General features: G+C 47.6%; 2 protein-coding genes across 7 annotated transcripts; both read right to left on the reverse strand.

Annotated features, from left to right (window-relative positions):
• Positions 1–39: 39 nt before the first annotated feature.
• LOC135341854 (deleted in malignant brain tumors 1 protein-like) lies at positions 40–20,320 on the reverse strand. Of its 6 annotated transcripts, none has more exons than XM_064538526.1 (46): positions 20,147–20,320; positions 19,907–20,075; positions 19,436–19,845; positions 19,213–19,371; positions 18,904–19,095; positions 18,775–18,836; positions 13,604–13,715; positions 13,350–13,553; positions 12,987–13,157; positions 12,683–12,838; positions 12,450–12,614; positions 12,043–12,399; positions 11,614–11,934; positions 11,509–11,565; positions 11,290–11,458; positions 11,074–11,228; positions 10,819–11,040; positions 10,464–10,622; positions 10,153–10,344; positions 9,912–10,085; positions 9,659–9,862; positions 9,294–9,464; positions 8,990–9,145; positions 8,757–8,921; positions 8,350–8,706; positions 7,921–8,241; positions 7,816–7,872; positions 7,597–7,765; positions 7,126–7,535; positions 6,771–6,929; positions 6,460–6,651; positions 6,219–6,392; positions 5,966–6,169; positions 5,601–5,771; positions 5,297–5,452; positions 5,012–5,176; positions 4,605–4,961; positions 3,207–4,498; positions 2,697–2,837; positions 2,546–2,640; positions 2,055–2,487; positions 1,821–2,000; positions 1,617–1,765; positions 1,111–1,391; positions 993–1,056; positions 40–854 (listed from the first exon to the last, which is right to left on the reverse strand). In XM_064538526.1, exons 1-46 carry the CDS (start codon positions 20,217–20,219, stop codon positions 170–172), a joined length of 10,587 nt encoding a protein of 3,528 aa, XP_064394596.1. In that variant the 5' UTR covers positions 20,220–20,320; the 3' UTR covers positions 40–169. The 6 variants fall into 6 exon arrangements, with proteins under 6 accessions (XP_064394596.1, XP_064394597.1, XP_064394600.1 ...); XM_064538527.1 differs by having other exon boundaries at positions 7,126–7,347; positions 7,381–7,535; positions 10,819–11,228; XM_064538530.1 differs by having other exon boundaries at positions 3,207–3,508; positions 4,160–4,498; positions 10,819–11,228.
• Positions 13,750–18,752, reverse strand: LOC135341865 (uncharacterized). Its single transcript, XM_064538543.1, has one exon. The coding sequence runs from the start codon at positions 18,398–18,400 to the stop codon at positions 13,982–13,984; it is 4,419 nt and encodes a 1,472-aa protein (XP_064394613.1). The 5' UTR covers positions 18,401–18,752; the 3' UTR covers positions 13,750–13,981.
• Positions 20,321–20,340: the final 20 nt, after the last annotated feature.

Here is a 20,340-nt window from a genome sequence, read left to right on the forward strand (position 1 = left end):
ATCGAGGGCGGTAATGTTTACTGCAATAATACATATCCCTAAGATTTGTAATAAGAATGTGTGTGTGAATGTGTGTGTGTATAAAAAATAGGGTCAAACAAAGAATATGCTAATAAGTGTCTTTAGTAATGTTTGTCAGCGATAAGTTTTGTACAGTAAGCGAGGGTCATCATAGATGGGTATTTGGTTCGTTTGGTTGTTCGTCTAAATGGTCCGAATCGAGCTTCTTTTTTTCATCAATATCTTCATTTTCAACCATCTCACTGGTAGTGGCGAGGGTATTCTCGACGGTGAAAGAGGTGTCCGGGCCCTTGGTGAACTCAGGGGCAGCTAAGGACGAGCTCTCCTTGAGTTGTACTCCACTCTCCAGTTCCTGTGGCAGAGGGGACTTGTTGCTCAGGTATGTTCCCCTACGAGTCGAATCTTCTCCAGACAAAGCCGTCTGACGGACGTGGTAAGTGTCTTTGTTGCAAGTGAGGATGTACCAAAGACGTACCCATTCACTGCGAGTGTCGGGAGATCGAACAGCATATAGTACGAGTAAGAGAACACTGTGGACTGCAAAGAAGATGGCGTATATATACTGGGCAGCCACAGACACATTGACGAAGGAGTCTGCCACACTGATGAGGAAGAATATCCAAGCAACGCTGAAAATAACGGAGAGAATGACGGCAATGAGAAGGTGGCTGAGATGTGAGCTGACTCGGCTCTTTTTCGCTTCGTTGCTGCTTGAGAAACAATGCAAACAGATACCACATGTTGCCATCGCAAATACGGTCCAGTTTATTATTGTGACAATTGCAAATGAAGCAGCAAATCCAACCCAGAATGGCCACGCAGAGGGGCGACAGCTAGTGTGTGTGTGTGTGTGTGTGTGTGTGTGTGTGTGTGTGAGGTGTGTGTGTGTGAGGGGGGTGTGTGTGTGTGTGCATGTGGAGTACAAACTCTGTATACATCATACAAGCTATGATTTCTAAGTACACACTCACAATTCCACGTTGACGTAGTACTCATATCCTCCCATGCAGATGGCAACAATAGCTAGAGGCAGTACTGTAGGGAAATAGATACTGAATATTATAATACCTGATATGAAGGTTCACTTACGCCAAGCCACAGCTAATGCAACAGGTAGGAAGTATCGATGCTTGAGCATAACAGTCTGCTCTCCTAGAATCAGCAGTGCCTCGACAGCAGTGAGACAGAAGAAGCTCAGAGTAAAGTACTGGAGTAGGGCTGAGAAGAATGCACAGACGTTGGCACCATGTGGAGGGTTGTTGGCGTTCAAGTGAGGGGCTTGGGCAGAGATGATGAACACTATGTAGAGACCCAGCAGAGATATGCACATGTTGATGACCACCACACCAGGGTCAGAGCTCCTCACTTTCCTATATGCACAAGCAATGAGTTATATCTAGTACATGCATGCCAGATGCAAGGAACATAATTATTGTGGGAGTATAATTATACTGGGCAGGATAGTATACATGCATGTAATGGATAGCACTAGCTGTCTTTAGCTACTGACTGTGTGTGTGTGTGTGTGTGTGTGTGTGTGTGTGTGTGTGTGTGTGTGTGTGTGTGTGTGTGTGTGTGCATGTGGTTGAGCTTACTTGGAGAATAGGTGGCTCAGTAGTGATATGAGGAGAGCCACAAGAGCCACAGCTAGTCCCACGTACACAATGACCTGCACTCCACCCACCACTGGCTCAGGAGAAGGGGGGACAGTACTGGGGCGAACAGTAGCCTCCAACTGAACATTCTATAATATTGATTTGGCTGAACAATACAATACAATACACAGTGTGTCATCTTACCACAAGGAGTGCAAAGCTGCTAAGATGGTTGCATTCACATGTCACACGACCATCTTGATCTCTGCCGGCCATCTTGCAGCCAAACGCTGACCAATCTCCACTCCCACTATTGAGGGCAAAGTCCCAGTACACACACACAGTGCGGGCATCAAGGGCCTCGTCAGTCAGGCCCAAATCAGGCTGTAATCGAGATGCCGTCATAAATACGAAATAATAATAATCACAACCACTCACATTCACTCTACGGAGTCTCAAAGTAACTGGATCCATATCGTCAAGATTAGACACAACCAATCCATTCACTGAAGCAGATATGACATCACTCGACACTTTCATTTGTGGATCAGCTGGTGGGAAGAAAGAAGCTGTAGCGAATGAGCTGTAGAGGAGACGATAGGTAGTGTCGGGGGCGGAGAGTTGTGTGAAGAGTGAGGGTGGTAGGGAGAGTGTGGAGGTACTGCTCTCATCGGCTTCTGGAGAGAGATTTACATCAGCTGTTGTTTTAGAGCCATCACCGGTAGCCAGGGATCGTGAGTTGAAGACAAGTCCATTGAAACTGTTCTTGTCTACTTGTGCAGTGGCTAGAGCAAAACGTGTAGACACTAGTGTAGCAGTGTTGTCAGTCAGGGGAAGTCGCAAGGTCACCTCCTCTATGGAGTCAGTCACCCTATGACACAGAATAAGGATTAATTAGTTATCACCAAACTATTACAAGACAGTCTTACTTTGCAGTGAATTGACCAGAAGGCTGAGCTTGGGCGATTAGCTGCTCGTCAACTTGCAACAGATTGTTTATTACTTTCTCGTAATCCATCAACACCTGTTAAATCAATTATATAATATTTCGATCACTCAATTAAACGTTGTATTTATCACCGGAGATGGTATATCAGGAGTGGGTCCGTTCAGTAGCGAGGCGATGGTGCTAGCTATTGCCACGAGGTCGTCCACTGATACACCGTTCTCATCTTCAGTTGCACTCACCAGGATCTCCGACACAGCTGTTAAATCTCCACTCTAAGAGTGGGGGAGGGATCGGAGCTATGTTAGTTACTTTGTAGTATAATTACATCACGTGTATCTTTAGAAGGCCATAATTTGGGTTTGGATGGTCCAATTTCAACTGTTTAGTAGCCCAAAGTGAGCTCTTTCAGATAGAATATTAAATCAAAGGTAATTTTCAAGGCCGTTTTACTTTTTTAAAAAGCTTGGGCTATATATAGGTGGGGGGGAACAAAATGGGAACCAAATAATTATCATCTGAAAGAGCTCTTTCTAAGCTTTCGGAAAACAAACTGAGATTGGACGAATGGTACGAAAATTATTGTCGTTCAAACAGTGTACCTAACCTTGAGGCTAATAACAGCTGATTGCTACCACACTTACTAGTAGGGCGGTACAAAGGGCCCTTGAGAGATTGTCTGTCAGCTGACATGGGCCGGCATCTGTAGTATCAGTTGGCGGTCCAGTTGCATTGGTACCAGTAGTTGGGCTTGCGGTAGTAGCATTCCCAGTGGGTGGGCCTGCGGTAGTATTTCCAGTAGGTGGACCTGCGGTAGTATTTCCAGTAGGTGGACCTGCTGTAGTATTTCCAGTAGGTGGACCTGCTGTAGTATTTCCAGTAGGTGGACCTGCGGTAGTATTTCCAGTAGGTGGACCTGCGGTAGTAGCATTCCCAGTAGGTGGGCCTGTTGTAGTATTTCCAGTAGGTGGACCTGCTGTAGTATTTCCAGTAGGTGGACCTGCGGTAGTATTTCCAGTAGGTGGACCTGCGGTAGTATTTCCAGTAGGTGGACTTGCGGTAGTAGCATTTCCAGTAGATGGACCTGCGGTAGTAGCATTCCCAGCGGGTGGGCCTGCGGTAGTATTTCCAGTAGGTGGACTTGCGGTAGTAGCATTCCCAGCGGGTGGGCCTGCGGTAGTATTTCCAGTAGGTGGACTTGCGGTAGTAGCATTCCCAGCGGGTGGGCCTGCGGTAGTATTTCCAGTAGGTGGACCTGCGGTAGTATTTCCAGTAGGTGGACTTGCGGTAGTAGCATTTTCAGTAGATGGACCTGCGGTAGTAGCATTCCCAGCGGGTGGGCCTGCGGTAGTATTTCCAGTAGGTGGACTTGCGGTAGTAGCATTCCCAGCGGGTGGGCCTGCGGTAGTATTTCCAGTAGGTGGACTTGCGGTAGTAGCATTCCCAGCGGGTGGGCCTGCGGTAGTATTTCCAGTAGGTGGACTTGCGGTAGTAGTATTCCCAGTGGGTGGGCCTGCGGTAGTATTTCCAGTAGGTGGACTTGCGGTAGTAGCATTCCCAGTGGGTGGGCCTGCGGTAGTATTTCCAGTAGGTGGACTTGCTGTAGTATTTCCATTGGGCACATCTAGGAAGACAGGGAAGGAAGTGGAGGTCCTTGACAGGTATTGTCCACTCAGGACTGCCTCACACGTGTAGAAGCCAGTGTCTGAGAGGAGCAAGGAGCTGAACACAGCATCCAGGGCTACATGAGTGGAGTTGATAGCTCTGGGGGGAGCAATGAACACTCGAGTGGTATCTAGAGGCATGTCAGTGGTCCAGTTGACAGAGAGATAGCCCACCAGATCACTAGTGGTGCCCACAATACAAGAGGCAGAGAAGGGACTGCCCTCAAGAGGAATCAGAGGATCAGTAGTCACAGATATGGATGGACTGGGGCCTGCATAGAATTAGAAGGCAGTACAATCAATTGTCCTGTGGCTAACACAAGGACATTCCTGTGCATATATTAGCTAACAAGCTCTTGTATAAAGTACCACACGCACCTCTACCCAACAGTTCAAAGGTGGTGGTGTTGGTGATGATGGCTGATGAGTTGTTGGGTCCATCAGGGTAGGTCAGATTGAGGCTCACAAGACACGAGTACACTCCAAGGTGCTCCACTCTCAGGGGATTAAAGGAGAGGCTGCCATTCAACACAAAATCATTGCCAAAAGTCAACCTGTCTTCTACACGATACGCAATTGTTCTCTCGGTCGTGTTGCTCAGAGGGTTCTCAAAATCTGTGCTCCATTCGTTGACTAGCAATCCAGCCCTCCAAGGACGCTGGTAAGCATCACAGCGGAGGACAAAGTTAGTGGAGCCAATGGTGTTGGATCCTCGTGCAAGTACAGTCACATCAACTACAGAGAGGCAAACTAATGATTGGGAGGGAGGGGGAGAGATGACCTACCTGATCCAGGATTGCACACGACTCCAGCATCTTGTGCGTGAGTGCAGATTGGATTGAGAAGAGTGTCATTGCCACACTCTGACAGTGTATACTCATTCCCCAAGCAGCTCACACCAGATGCTAGGATGGGTCCATTACCAGGAGGGCTCAAAATAGCCTCACCACCTGAGTAGTAGTACAGCCACAGTCAAACGCACGCACGCACGCACGCACGCACACACACACACACACACACACACACACACACACACACACACACACACACACACACAGCACGAGACTCACCCCAATCAAACCGGAACGCTCTACAAGCCACCGTGGCATCGAGATTGTCCCATTCTTCATCACAGATGGTGCCCCAGACATTGTCCTTACACACCTCCACTCTTCCCACTCCATAACGCTCTCCCTCCACTACCCTCACGTCAGCATCATAGCACACTGCACACAGCAGCTCTCAGGATAGGGATCAACACAAACAACAAGGCAAGCTACTTTCCGGAGGCTATAACTTCATAAGAAGCCAAAACTAATACATCTAGACAAGGCCTATCACTAGGTATGCTCAAATTAAAGGCACACTCCTCACCTCTAGAGCATGTCACAGCTGCTGCACTCGTACAGGATGGGTTGGTGATGTCTCCAAGGGGACTAGTGGGGCAGGCATGCAGTCCCTCCTCTGTTCCTGTGCATCTGACCTCCTCCAACACAAGACCAGCTCTGCTCACACCATTAGCAGATCCACTCACAGACTCAAACCCTACAACAGTAATATCTTGTAATCAAGCCGCGAAAATTTATATCGCAATGCATGTTCAATATACAAAAAATCCACTAAAGAAAACTGAAATATTATGCACGAAATTTACAATTTGCAAAAATTTTACCCTTGAAAATTATTCGCTGTACAGTATATTCAAGGATTATAAAGATGCTCTCATGACTCTGACTCACCAAAGCCAACTTGAGAGAAGAGAGAGTTCCGACACAGCACTCTGGCATCAGTCTCATCAAACCCAATGTCACATACTGAACCATACGAACCATTGTAGCACACGTCCACTCGTGCAGTGAAGCTGTACTCTCCATTAGGACCAAACACCTCATTCGTCCGATTAGCAAGAATGAACTCACCATCATTGAAGCATTGTGTCAACACTGTGTGAGGAGAAATTAATCACTGATACATTACAAACTTAAAACTCACCTTCTGTACAACGCACGGCGGCTAGTCTGGAGGTACTGTAGCAATTGGGATCAGTTACTGGAGACACCGGACACAATAAAGGATTAGTCTCTGTTCCATTACACATGGTGTCCTGGTAAGACACGGTTCCATCCCAGGAGGTTTCCACTGCCCCTCCATAAGCAACCTCTGCCTCTGTGTGTGTGTGAGGGGGGGGGTCAATGACAAACTATTGTGAGAGAGAGAGTGTGTTACTACTCACCCCAGTACGGTGAGGGGTAGCCAAAGTAGTTGCAACCTACTACTGCATCATCAATGTCAAATCCCACATCACACAGTGCAGAGTAGGAGCCATTCACACACACATCCACTCTGCCAGTCACCACTTGCAAGCCACTAGAGAAATCAAGTGTCTGGTTAGTGAACTTGACATCCAGAGAGCACACTGGTGGAACTGGAGGGGAGACAATGAGCATGCAGATAAAAACAGCCCATTCTTTATTAGAATACACATACACGGTACAGACCATCCTTTACAGCTCTGACAGTTAGCTAGCTGTGACAGAGACTCACCTTGTGTGCAGCGAAGACGTGCCACAGTGCTGTCAGAGGAGCAGCCATTGTTGGGAGAGGAGGAGCACTGAGACAAGGAACTCTCAGACCCATTACAAGACACAGACACTGCAGCTACTGGAGAGAGACCATCACTTGCTTCAGACAGAGCCTCACCAACTGGAGGGGGAGAGAGGGAGCAAGTGAAGAGACAGACAGTGTAAGGAGGAGACCTCTCCAGCGTGGAAACAATGCATGATAATTATGCCTCGGTGCGCATGCGCAAGCGAGGTTACGGTAGTGTTGTGTGTCTGTGTGTGCGTCTGTGTAGACTGCTACAGCTGCTCAAGGATGCAAGTAAGAGTTTCTCACTCACTGTAGTCATAGTTTCCAAACTCCCTACAGAGCACGTTGGCCTCAGTGTCGTCCCAGTCAGCAGCACACAGTCGCCCGTACACGCCATTAGAACAGTAATTGAACTCGTACTCGATAATCTGATAAGTATCTCCATTCTGGTCATAACTATTGTAAGTGATGCCTTCGTAGTTCTGCTCAATTTGTCCCTCGAAACAGACATTGGGTGGAGACGTGGTGAAATTCCCGTTGTTAGGGGGTGTAGAGGTGGGGAAAGTCCCGTCACTGCACTCCAAGCCAACGTCCTCACTGTGATTGCAATCATTAATACCTATCTCATTTATAAGGTTGCAGTCTATCAGCCTTGTTTCAGAGCCAGCACAGCTCACTTGATCCAATAAGATAGGGCCACTTCCCTCCACCTGGCCTAACCTGTAGACACAACGACATGGTCACCTTTACATTGTATATTAGAGAGAGCTTCTTCACTTACAGCAACTCTGCAACACTAGCAAACCCCAGCTGTCGACAAGCCACTTCAGCCTCAGGCTGTTGGAACCCATCATCACAGACAGTCCCCCATGATTCATTGTAGAAGAACTCCAGTCTTCCCCTGGACACACCAACAGTGTTGTTAAACCTATCCACCAGTCTCAAGTCACCTGCAGAAATCATGAGTGTGAAAATGCAGTCAAAGTAATTCAGTACTCACCATCCATTGGAGCAAACGGTGTCTCCGTGGTTACGGGGGATGGAGAGGATGTATTGCCTGTAGTAATAGACTTTATATGTAATTGTCATGATAAGTGTGACTTACTTTGCACATCTAGAAAGACAGGGAAGGAAGTGGAGGTCCTTGACAGGTATTGTCCACTCAGGACTGCCTCACACGTGTAGAAGCCAGTGTCTGAGAGGAGCAAGGAGCTGAACACAGCATCCAGGGCTACATGAGTGGAGTTGATAGCTCTGGGGGGAGCAATGAACACTCGAGTGGTATCTAGAGGCATGTCAGTGGTCCAGTTGACAGAGAGATAGCCCACCAGATCACTAGTGGTGCCCACAATACAAGAGGCAGAGAAGGGACTGCCCTCAAGAGGAATCAGAGGATCAGTAGTCACAGATATGGATGGACTGGGGCCTGCATAGAATTATAGAAGGCAGTACAATCAATTGTCCTGTGGCTAACACAAGGACATTCCTGTGCATATATTAGCTAACAAGCTCTTGTATAAGGTACCACACGCACCTCTACCCAACAGTTCAAAGGTGGTGGTGTTGGTGATGATGGCTGATGAGTTGTTGGGTCCATCAGGGTAGGTCAGATTGAGGCTCACAAGACACGAGTACACTCCAAGGTGCTCCACTCTCAGGGGATTAAAGGAGAGGCTGCCATTCAACACAAAATCATTGCCAAAAGTCAACCTGTCTTCTACACGATATGCAATTGTTCTCTCGGTCGTGTTGCTCAGAGGGTTCTCAAAATCTGTGCTCCATTCGTTGACTAGCAATCCAGCCCTCCAAGGACGCTGGTAAGCATCACAGCGGAGGAAAAAGTTAGTGGAGCCAATGGTGTTGGATCCTCGTGCAAGTACAGTCACATCAACTACAGAGAGGCAAACTAATGATTGGGAGGGAGGGGGAGAGATGACCTACCTGATCCAGGATTGCACACGACTCCAGCATCTTGTGCGTGAGTGCAGATTGGATTGAGAAGAGTGTCATTGCCACACTCTGACAGTGTATACTCATTCCCCAAGCAGCTCACACCAGATGCTAGGAGGGGTCCATTACCAGGAGGGCTCAAAATAGCCTCACCACCTGAGTAGTAGTACAGCCACAGTCACGCACGCACGCACACACACACACACACAGAACACGAGACTCACCCCAATCAAACCGGAACGCTCTACAAGCCACCGTGGCATCGAGATTGTCCCATTCTTCATCACAGATGGTGCCCCAGACATTGTCCTTACACACCTCCACTCTTCCCACTCCATAACGCTCTCCCTCCACTACCCTCACGTCAGCATCATAGCACACTGCACACAGCAGCTCTCAGGATAGGGATCAACACAAACAACAAGGCAAGCTACTTTCCGGAGGCTATAACTTCATAAGAAGCCAAAACTAATACATCTAGACAAGGCCTATCACTAGGTATGCTCAAATTAAAGGCACACTCCTCACCTCTAGAGCATGTCACAGCTGCTGCATTCGTACAGGATGGGTTGGTGATGTCTCCAAGGGGACTAGTGGGGCAGGCATGCAGTCCCTCCTCTGTTCCTGTGCATCTGACCTCCTCCAACACAAGACCAGCTCTGCTCACACCATTAGCAGATCCACTCACAGACTCAAACCCTACAACAGTAATATCTTGTAATCAAGCCGCGAAAATTTATATCGCAATGCATGTTCAATATACAAAAAATCCACTAAAGAAAACTGAAATATTATGCACGAAATTTACAATTTGCAAAAATTTTACCCTTGAAAATTATTCGCTGTACAGTATATTCAAGGATTATAAAGATGCTCTCATGACTCTGACTCACCAAAGCCAACTTGAGAGAAGAGAGAGTTCCGACACAGCACTCTGGCATCAGTCTCATCAAACCCAATGTCACATACTGAACCATACGAACCATTGTAGCACACGTCCACTCGTGCAGTGAAGCTGTACTCTCCATTAGGACCAAACACCTCATTCGTCCGATTAGCAAGAATGAACTCACCATCATTGAAGCATTGTGTCAACACTGTGTGAGGAGAAATTAATCACTGATACATTACAAACTTAAAACTCACCTTCTGTACAACGCACGGCGGCTAGTCTGGAGGTACTGTAGCAATTGGGATCAGTTACTGGAGACACCGGACACAATAAAGGATTAGTCTCTGTTCCATTACACATGGTGTCCTGGTAAGACACGGTTCCATCCCAGGAGGTTTCCACTGCCCCTCCATAAGCAACCTCTGCCTCTGTGTGTGTGTGAGGGGGGGGGTCAATGACAAACTATTGTGAGAGAGAGAGTGTGTTACTACTCACCCCAGTACGGTGAGGGGTAGCCAAAGTAGTTGCAACCTACTACTGCATCATCAATGTCAAATCCCACATCACACAGTGCAGAGTAGGAGCCATTCACACACACATCCACTCTGCCAGTCACCACTTGCAAGCCACTAGAGAAATCAAGTGTCTGGTTAGTGAACTTGACATCCAGAGAGCACACTGGTGGAACTGGAGGGGAGACAATGAGCATGCAGATAAAAACAGCCCATTCTTTATTAGAATACACATACACGGTACAGACCATCCTTTACAGCTCTGACAGTTAGCTAGCTGTGACAGAGACTCACCTTGTGTGCAGCGAAGACGTGCCACAGTGCTGTCAGAGGAGCAGCCATTGTTGGGAGAGGAGGAGCACTGAGACAAGGAACTCTCAGACCCATTACAAGACACAGACACTGCAGCTACTGGAGAGAGACCATCACTTGCTTCAGACAGAGCCTCACCAACTGGAGGGGGAGAGAGGGAGCAAGTGAAGAGACAGACAGTGTAAGGAGGAGACCTCTCCAGCGTGGAAACAATGCATGATAATTATGCCTCGGTGCGCATGCGCAAGCGAGGTTACGGTAGTGTTGTGTGTCTGTGTGTGCGTCTGTGTAGACTGCTACAGCTGCTCAAGGATGCAAGTAAGAGTTTCTCACTCACTGTAGTCATAGTTTCCAAACTCCCTACAGAGCACGTTGGCCTCAGTGTCGTCCCAGTCAGCAGCACACAGTCGCCCGTACACGCCATTAGAACAGTAATTGAACTCGTACTCGATAATCTGATAAGTATCTCCATTCTGGTCATAACTATTGTAAGTGATGCCTTCGTAGTTCTGCTCAATTTGTCCCTCGAAACAGACATTGGGTGGAGACGTGGTGAAATTCCCGTTGTTAGGGGGTGTAGAGGTGGGGAAAGTCCCGTCACTGCACTCCAAGCCAACGTCCTCACTGTGATTGCAATCATTAATACCTATCTCATTTATAAGGTTGCAGTCTATCAGCCTTGTTTCAGAGCCAGCACAGCTCACTTGATCCAATAAGATAGGGCCACTTCCCTCCACCTGGCCTAACCTGTAGACACAACGACATGGTCACCTTTACATTGTATATTAGAGAGAGCTTCTTCACTTACAGCAACTCTGCAACACTAGCAAACCCCAGCTGTCGACAAGCCACTTCAGCCTCAGGCTGTTGGAACCCATCATCACAGACAGTCCCCCATGATTCATTGTAGAAGAACTCCAGTCTTCCCCTGGACACACCAACAGTGTTGTTAAACCTATCCACCAGTCTCAAGTCACCTGCAGAAATCATGAGTGTGAAAATGCAGTCAAAGTAATTCAGTACTCACCATCCATTGGAGCAAACGGTGTCTCCGTGGTTACGGGGGATGGAGAGGATGTATTGCCTGTAGTAATAGACTTTATATGTAATTGTCATGATAAGTGTGACTTACTTTGCACATCTAGAAAGACAGGGAAGGAAGTGGAGGTCCTTGACAGGTATTGTCCACTCAGGACTGCCTCACACGTGTAGAAGCCAGTGTCTGAGAGGAGCAAGGAGCTGAACACAGCATCCAGGGCTACATGAGTGGAGTTGATAGCTCTGGGGGGAGCAATGAACACTCGAGTGGTATCTAGAGGCATGTCAGTGGTCCAGTTGACAGAGAGATAGCCCACCAGATCACTAGTGGTGCCCACAATACAAGAGGCAGAGAAGGGACTGCCCTCAAGAGGAATCAGAGGATCAGTAGTCACAGATATGGATGGACTGGGGCCTGCATAGAATTATAGAAGGCAGTACAATCAATTGTCCTGTGGCTAACACAAGGACATTCCTGTGCATATATTAGCTAACAAGCTCTTGTATAAGGTACCACACGCACCTCTACCCAACAGTTCAAAGGTGGTGGTGTTGGTGATGATGGCTGATGAGTTGTTGGGTCCATCAGGGTAGGTCAGATTGAGGCTCACAAGACACGAGTACACTCCAAGGTGCTCCACTCTCAGGGGATTAAAGGAGAGGCTGCCATTCAACACAAAATCATTGCCAAAAGTCAACCTGTCTTCTACACGATATGCAATTGTTCTCTCGGTCGTGTTGCTCAGAGGGTTCTCAAAATCTGTGCTCCATTCGTTGACTAGCAATCCAGCCCTCCAAGGACGCTGGTAAGCATCACAGCGGAGGAAAAAGTTAGTGGAGCCAATGGTGTTGGATCCTCGTGCAAGTACAGTCACATCAACTACAGAGAGGCAAACTAATGATTGGGAGGGAGGGGGAGAGATGACCTACCTGATCCAGGATTGCACACGACTCCAGCATCTTGTGCGTGAGTGCAGATTGGATTGAGAAGAGTGTCATTGCCACACTCTGACAGTGTATACTCATTCCCCAAGCAGCTCACACCAGATGCTAGGAGGGGTCCATTACCAGGAGGGCTCAAAATAGCCTCACCACCTGAGTAGTAGTACAGCCACAGTCACGCACGCACGCACACACACACACACACAGAACACGAGACTCACCCCAATCAAACCGGAACGCTCTACAAGCCACCGTGGCATCGAGATTGTCCCATTCTTCATCACAGATGGTGCCCCAGACATTGTCCTTACACACCTCCACTCTTCCCACTCCATAACGCTCTCCCTCCACTACCCTCACGTCAGCATCATAGCACACTGCACACAGCAGCTCTCAGGATAGGGATCAACACAAACAACAAGGCAAGCTACTTTCCGGAGGCTATAACTTCATAAGAAGCCAAAACTAATACATCTAGACAAGGCCTATCACTAGGTATGCTCAAATTAAAGGCACACTCCTCACCTCTAGAGCATGTCACAGCTGCTGCATTCGTACAGGATGGGTTGGTGATGTCTCCAAGGGGACTAGTGGGGCAGGCATGCAGTCCCTCCTCTGTTCCTGTGCATCTGACCTCCTCCAACACAAGACCAGCTCTGCTCACACCATTAGCAGATCCACTCACAGACTCAAACCCTACAACAGTAATATCTTGTAATCAAGCCGCGAAAATTTATATCGCAATGCATGTTCAATATACAAAAAATCCACTAAAGAAAACTGAAATATTATGCACGAAATTTACAATTTGCAAAAATTTGATCCTCAAAAATTTTCGCTGTACAGTATATTCAAGGATTATAAAGATGCTCTCATGACTCAACTCACCAAAGCCAACTTGAGAGAAGAGAGAGTTCCGACACAGCACTCTGGCATCAGTCTCATCAAACCCAATGTCACATACTGAACCATACGAACCATTGTAGCACACGTCCACTCGTGCAGTGAAGCTGTACTCTCCATTAGGACCAAACACCTCATTCGTCCGATTAGCAAGAATGAACTCACCATCATTGAAGCATTGTGTCAACACTGTGTGAGGAGAAAATTAATCACTGATACATTACAAACTTAAAACTCACCTTCTGTACAACGCACGGCGGCTAGTCTGGAGGTGCTGTAGCAACTGGGGTCAGTGACTGGAAACACTGGACACAATAAAGGATTAGTCTCTGTTCCATTACACATGGTGTCCTGGTGTAACGTAGTACTCTTGACTATAGGAGAATTGACTTTTAATAGCTGTCTTGAACAATAAAGAACACGCACGAATAACACAACTTAGACACAAAACTGAACTGTTTTAAATACAAAACAAAAACAGTTCTAGAACAAACCAGAACAATACATAGAATAGTCCAGAATTGCTTAGTGTAAGAATACTCTAGAACAACTAAGATATTTCTAGTCAGCACATAGTTCAACTTGACCACAGATTGAGTGTTTGTGGTTAGTGGCTACTAGGAGTACGCCACATCCCTCCCTCCTAAAAGGGGGCCAGCTCGTGACAGTCCATCAGCATTGCCATTCGAAACTCCTCGACGATGGGTGATTTCCAGTTGATAGGGCTGAATAGCCAGCGCCCAACGCGTCAATCGGGCATTCGCGTTCTGCATCTTGTGTAACCAGGCGAGAGGTTGGTGGTCCGTCTGTACTTCAATTTTCCGACCATAAAGGTATGTATAGAAGATCTTAAGAGCCCACACAACCGCCAAGCACTCCTTTTCTATTGTTGCGTAATTCCTTTCCCTCGGCTGCAACTTCCGACTTGCAAATGCGATTGGGTTTTCTTGTCCTTCCGAATCTCGCTGACTCAAAACCGCCCCAAGGCCTCGTTCTGATGCATCAGTTTGTAACAGAAACTGTTTGTTTGGATCGAATACCTCTAAGACAGGATGCTTCAACAGAGTCTCCTTCAAAGCTATGAAAGACTGATCACATTCACCGGTCCAGATAACCTTTTCTGGTTTCTTCTTTCGAGTGAGGTCCGTTAACGGCACTGCAATATCCGCAAAGTTGGGGGTGAATTTCCGGTAGTATCCTACTAGTCCAAGGAAAGCTCGTACATCTTTCTTGGTCTGTGGACGCGGATACTCTGCTACTGCTTGCAGCTTCTGTGGATCGGGCCTAACTTTGCCACCACCAATCACATGTCCCAAATAACGAACTTCCCGTCGTCCAAACTGACATTTTCTCGGTTTCAGGGTCAACTTGGCAGCTTGCAGACGTTCTAACACCACCTGCAAGTGTTGTAGGTGCTCTTCCCAGGATTTGCTGTACACAACCAGATCATCGATATAGCAACCTGCAAATTCTTCGCATCCTTCCAGCACTCGATTCATTGTCCTCTGGAAAGTGGCTGGAGCATTGTGCAACCCGAAAGGCATCACTTGAAACTCGTACAGGCCAAACGGTGTTGTAAAAGCTGACTTCTCTTTAGAAGATTCCTCAAGGGGTATTTGCCAATAACCTTTCGCTAAGTCCATGGTGGTGATGTATCTAGCAGGTCCAATGTTGTCAAGTAGCTCCTCAATGCGTGGCATAGGATAAGCGTCAAAGCGAGCCACTTTGTTAAGCTTTCTATAATCCACACAAAACCGCACAGATCCGTCTTTCTTGCCAACCATTACAATAGGTGAAGCCCATGGACTGGTAGAAGGTCGAATGACATCGGCTTCCAGCATCTTGTGGATCTCTTCTTTCACTACCTCCCTCCTTGAGTAAGGTACACGGTAGGGTCTCTGTTGTATTGGAGTCTCGTCCGCCACAAATATCTCGTGCTCTGCAATCGTTGTCCTTCCCGGGGCTGGACCACACACTGCGTCAAACTCTTGCACCAGTGACAACAGTTGCTTTCGCTCTTCTGGATTTAAGCCAGGGGTTTGGATCTCGGTCACATCGAACAGTGTCTCTTCAGGTTCCCACAAACTCAGGTTGGTCAACTCTTCCTCGTCACACTCGTTCCCTTCCTCCATTATCGACATCAGATTTGGGACTGGTTGCGTTGGACACTTCCACAGCTTCAAGAGGTTGATGTGGTATATCTTCTTCTTCTGCCTCCGCCCTGGTGTGGCTACTTCATAGTCCACTGGAGTAACAGCACGAAGTACTTTATAGGGACCAACCCATTCCAACTTGAGCTTATTCTCATCTTTGGGTAGCAAAACCAAGACTTGATCACCGGCCTTCAGCTCTCGTTTTTTGGTACCCTTGTCATAGTACCTCTTCTGCTTTTGCTGGGCTTTGCTTGTAGTCTCCTGCACAATCTCCATCATTTCTTCCAAGCGATCTCGCATCTGGACCACATGAGCAATTACTGGGAACTCTGGTGACCTCTCCTCTGTCCATCCCTCTCGTATTACGTCGAGTGGTCCTCGCACTCTATGCCCGTACAACAGCTCAAACGGTGAGAATCCAGTGCTCTCCTGTGGGACTTCTCTATAAGAAAAGAGCAGATATGGAAGGTACTCGTCCCAATCTTTCTGGTTCCGGCTCGTAAACTTCCGAAGCATTGACTTCAAAGTTGCGTTAAAACGCTCCACCAGCCCGTCGGTTTGAGGGTGGTATGGAGTTGTTCGGATCCTGGTGATCTGCAGAGCCTGGTACATCTCGTCTAGCAATGAAGACATAAAGTTAGTTCCTTGGTCAGACAGCACCTCCTCAGGAACTCCAACTCGAGTAAAGAGCAAAAGTAGCTCTCGTGCAACACGTGTAGCTTCCACACTTGGCAATGGAATTGCCTCTGGGTATCGAGTGGCATAGTCACAGATAGTAAGGATATACCGATTCCCTCGTTGCGTCCTTGGCAGTGGCCCAACAATATCCATTGCTATCCTTGAAAAAGGCTTCTGAATCAATGGCATTGAGACCAGAGGAGCACGAGCTGGCCTCCTTCCACGACTTCTTTGACAAACTTCACAGGTAGTACAATACTCCGTTACCTCCTTGAAAACACCAGGCCAATAGTATCTCTGGAGTACTCGGTTTCGGGTTTTAGTGACGCCTAGATGGCCAGCTGTAGGCACATCATGCGCCAGTCGTAATACCAGTTGTCGGCACTGAGTCGGTAGCACCAACTGCTCGACTGCCTGCACTCCGTCTTTTCCTCGTTTTCTCGGTTGCCAGTGACGATACAGCAGTCCATCCTTCCTATAGAAGAAAACATTCTCTCCTTCGGTTCCATCTTCGGGTTGGAAACTTGCATAATCACAAACTTTTACTAGCGTTGCGTCGCTTTCCTGCCATGCTTGAATTTGTTCTTTCGAAGCATCTAAGGGGGACACTGGTTCTGTATTCATCTCCTCTTCTAACGTAGAGGTATTTTCTGCCATGTCCTCCCTCCTAAGATTTTCATGCTCTTCAGAGGCAAGGTTTGCCTCTGGAACTTCTAGCTCCAACGATTGATCAAATAGCTCTGACAATACGGCTTGTTCGTCCAGATCCATCAGATCATCCATCGATTTCGATTCTCGTATCTTCTTTTGAGACCTAGTCTCCACCATGTATCCGGTATCTGAAGACTTCCATCCACTTCTGATATCGTAGAGGTCTCTTCCAAGGAGCACTGGTACCGGTAGGCTAGGGGCAACAGCAACGTTTGCTTTCCTGGTATAGCCTCCTAAAGCGATCTCTACCATTGCTGTAGGATACTCTACCGTATCTCCATGCACGCACAAAACAGCCACCGTTTCTGCCTTACTGATCTTGGAAGAATCCACACTGTTGGCACTCACCATCGTTCGACTGCATCCAGAGTCCAAAAGCATCTGAACAGACTTTCCTCCAACTTTCCCCCACTTGAGGTACTTCTCAGTTCCTTTCGGCCAGGCCACATCTTCACAAGCTTTTCCATTGAAGGCAGGCTTGGAGTCAGCTTTCCCTTGTGACAGGCTTCGCTTGGGGCAATTGTACTTTAGATGACCCCACTGGTGACAATGAAAGCATTGCTTTTCTCCGGCAGCATTGACCTTGGTTCTTGGCTCTGTACGAAATCCATTCCTTTTATGTGGTGCTCTTGTTTCCTGAGTTTCCACGGCTGGTGTCCCTGGAGAGGATAGGGGCTTCCTTGTACCAAAGGGCTGGTCTTTACCCTTCCTGGCCAGAGTGTAGTCCTCTGCAAGTTTCGCCAGCTCCTCCAATGACTTTGGCTGTCTCTCTCTCAGCCAGACAGTTAGACCTTCGGGCATTCCCCAGAGAGCCTGCTCCATGACAACAAGCTCCTTCATTGGCATTGTTGAGTCTTTGCACCACTTGTCAAAGTGGTTTGTGATGCGCCATAGCCACTCTCTGTAAGATTCTTCTGGCTTCTTCCGGTCTTCCCTGAATCTTCTGCGATGTGTTTCTTGGTTGACGTCATACCGATGCAAGATTGCCTCCTTCACTTTCTTGTAATCCTGGGCTTCTGTAGCATCTAGAGCAGCATAGGCAGCTTGTGCTCTACCGGTCAACAGTCCCGCCAGCTGGACAGCCCATGCATTATCCGGCCAATCATGTTGGGTGGCAACCCGCTCAAATGTCTCCAAAAAGTTCTCGATATCGTCAGTCTCTTCTAATTTCTTGAAAACAGGCTTAGGCAATTTATGCCTTGTCTCTTCACGGTGCCTCACAGCTTCTTGATGTCGCAGCTCCTCCATCTCCTGGCGATAGGCACGCTGCTCTTCCTGCTGAGTTTGTAACATCTCTAGCAGAACTCTTTGCTGAGCTTGATGCTGCTCCGCCATCATCCTCTGCTGCTCCTGGAGCATCATTAACATTGCTTGGGGATTAACCTGGGCTTCGAACCCTCCCCCTCCATTCGTCTGCACATCTTGGTGTTCTTCTTCCATCGTGGTTCTAAATACTGTCCCAGCTCTTGTCCTACTCCCACCTTGCTCAGTCATATGCCAGTACCAGTCACACTAAAGTCTTTCACACGGCTATCTCGGGCTTGTCGAGTAGAGTCAGGACAATTGAGAATCCCACCGCTGCCACCAACTGTAACGTAGTACTCTTGACTATAGGAGAATTGACTTTTAATAGCTGTCTTGAACAATAAAGAACACGCACGAATAACACAACTTAGACACAAAACTGAACTGTTTTAAATACAAAACAAAAACAGTTCTAGAACAAACCAGAACAATACATAGAATAGTCCAGAATTGCTTAGTGTAAGAATACTCTAGAACAACTAAGATATTTCTAGTCAGCACATAGTTCAACTTGACCACAGATTGAGTGTTTGTGGTTAGTGGCTACTAGGAGTACGCCACACCTGGTAAGACACTGTTCCATCCCAGGAGGTTTCCACTGCCCCTCCATAAGCAACCTCCGCCTCTGTGTGTGTGTGAGGGGGGGGGTCAATGACAAACTATTGTGAGAGAGAGAGTGTGTTACTACTCACCCCAGTACGGTGAGGGGTAGCCAAAGTAGTTGCAACCTACTACTGCATCATCAATGTCAAATCCCACATCACACAGTGCAGAGTAGGAGCCATTCACACACACATCCACTCTGCCAGTCACCACTTGCAAGCCACTAGAGAAATCAAGTGTCTGGTTAGTGAACTTGACATCCAGAGAGCACACTGGTGGAACTGGAGGGGAGACAATGAGCATGCAGATAAAAACAGCCCATTCTTTACTAGAATATACATACACGGTACAGACCATCCTTTACAGCTCTGACAGTTAGCTAGCTGACAGAGCCTCACCTTGTGTGCAGCGAAGACCTGCCACAGTGCTGTCAGAGGAGCAGCCATTGTTGGGAGAGGAGGAGCACTGAGACAAGGAACTCTCAGACCCATTACAAGACACAGACACTGCAGCTACTGGAGAGAGACCATCACTTGCTTCAGACAGAGCCTCACCAACTGGAGGGGGATAGAGGGAGCAAGTGAAGAGACAGACAGTGTAAAGAGGAGACCTCTCACTTACTGTAGTCATATAAGTTTCCAAACTCCCTACAGAGCACGTTGGCCTCAGTGTCGTCCCAGTCAGCAGCACACAGTCGCCCGTACACACCATTAGAACAGTAGTTGAACTCGTACTCGATAATCTGATAAGTATCTCCATTCTGGTCATAACTATTGTAAGTGATGGCTTCGTAGTTCTGCTCAATTTGTCCCTCGAAACAGACATTGGGTGGAGACGTGGTGAAATTCCCGTTGTTAGGGGGTGTAGAGGTGGGGAAAGTCCCGTCACTGCACTCCAAACCAACGTCTTCACTGTGATTGCAATCATTAATACCTATCTCATTACGGTTGCAGTCTATCAGCCTTGTTTCAGAGCCAGCACAGCTCACTTGATCCAAGAAGATAGGGCCACTTCCCTCCACCTGGCCTAACCTGTAGACACAACGGCATGGTCACCTTTACATTGTATATTAGAGAGAGCTTCTGTACTTACAGCAACTCTGCAACACTAGCAAACCCCAGCTGTCGACAAGCCACTTCAGCCTCAGGCTGTTGGAACCCATCATCACAGACAGTCCCCCATGATTCATTGTAGAAGAACTCCAGTCTTCCCCTGGACACACCAGCAGTGTTGTTAAACCTATCCACCAGTCTCAAGTCACCTGCAGAAATCATGCATGCAGTCTGTAATAAATGTATGTCTAGCCTCAAGCAATATATTGAACTCACTCACCATTCATTTGAGCAGATGCAATGCTCCATGCACAGCTGGCTAGAGCCAATGCTAACCAAAGCCTTGTGTCCATTGTTAATACAGTAGAGCACTATTGCACAGACCACACTAGTCAGTGAGGCAGATACAGTATTATTGGGAGTATCTGCATGCAGTGGGTGTACGTTGTGTTAATGATATTCATGACTTTGATG

The sequence above is a fragment of the Halichondria panicea genome, chromosome 9 (assembly GCF_963675165.1).
Source record: "Halichondria panicea chromosome 9, odHalPani1.1, whole genome shotgun sequence".
NCBI lineage: Eukaryota > Metazoa > Porifera > Demospongiae > Suberitida > Halichondriidae > Halichondria > Halichondria panicea.

Coding starts and splice junctions, on each gene's coding strand:
- LOC135341865 (XM_064538543.1), bottom strand. CDS start 18,400: ATGACTGAGCAAGGTGGGAGTAGGACAAGAGCTGGGACAGTATTTAGA.
- LOC135341854 (XM_064538525.1), bottom strand. CDS start 20,219: ATGGACACAAGGCTTTGGTTAGCATTGGCTCTAGCCAGCTGTGCATGG. Junction 19,846..19,906: donor GCTAGTGTTGCAGAGTTGCT/GTAAGTACAGAA, acceptor TTGTGTCTACAG/GTTAGGCCAGGTGGAGGGAA. Junction 12,400..12,449: donor CGTGTGCAATCCTGGATCAG/GTAGGTCATCTC, acceptor GCCTCTCTGTAG/TTGATGTGACTGTACTTGCA.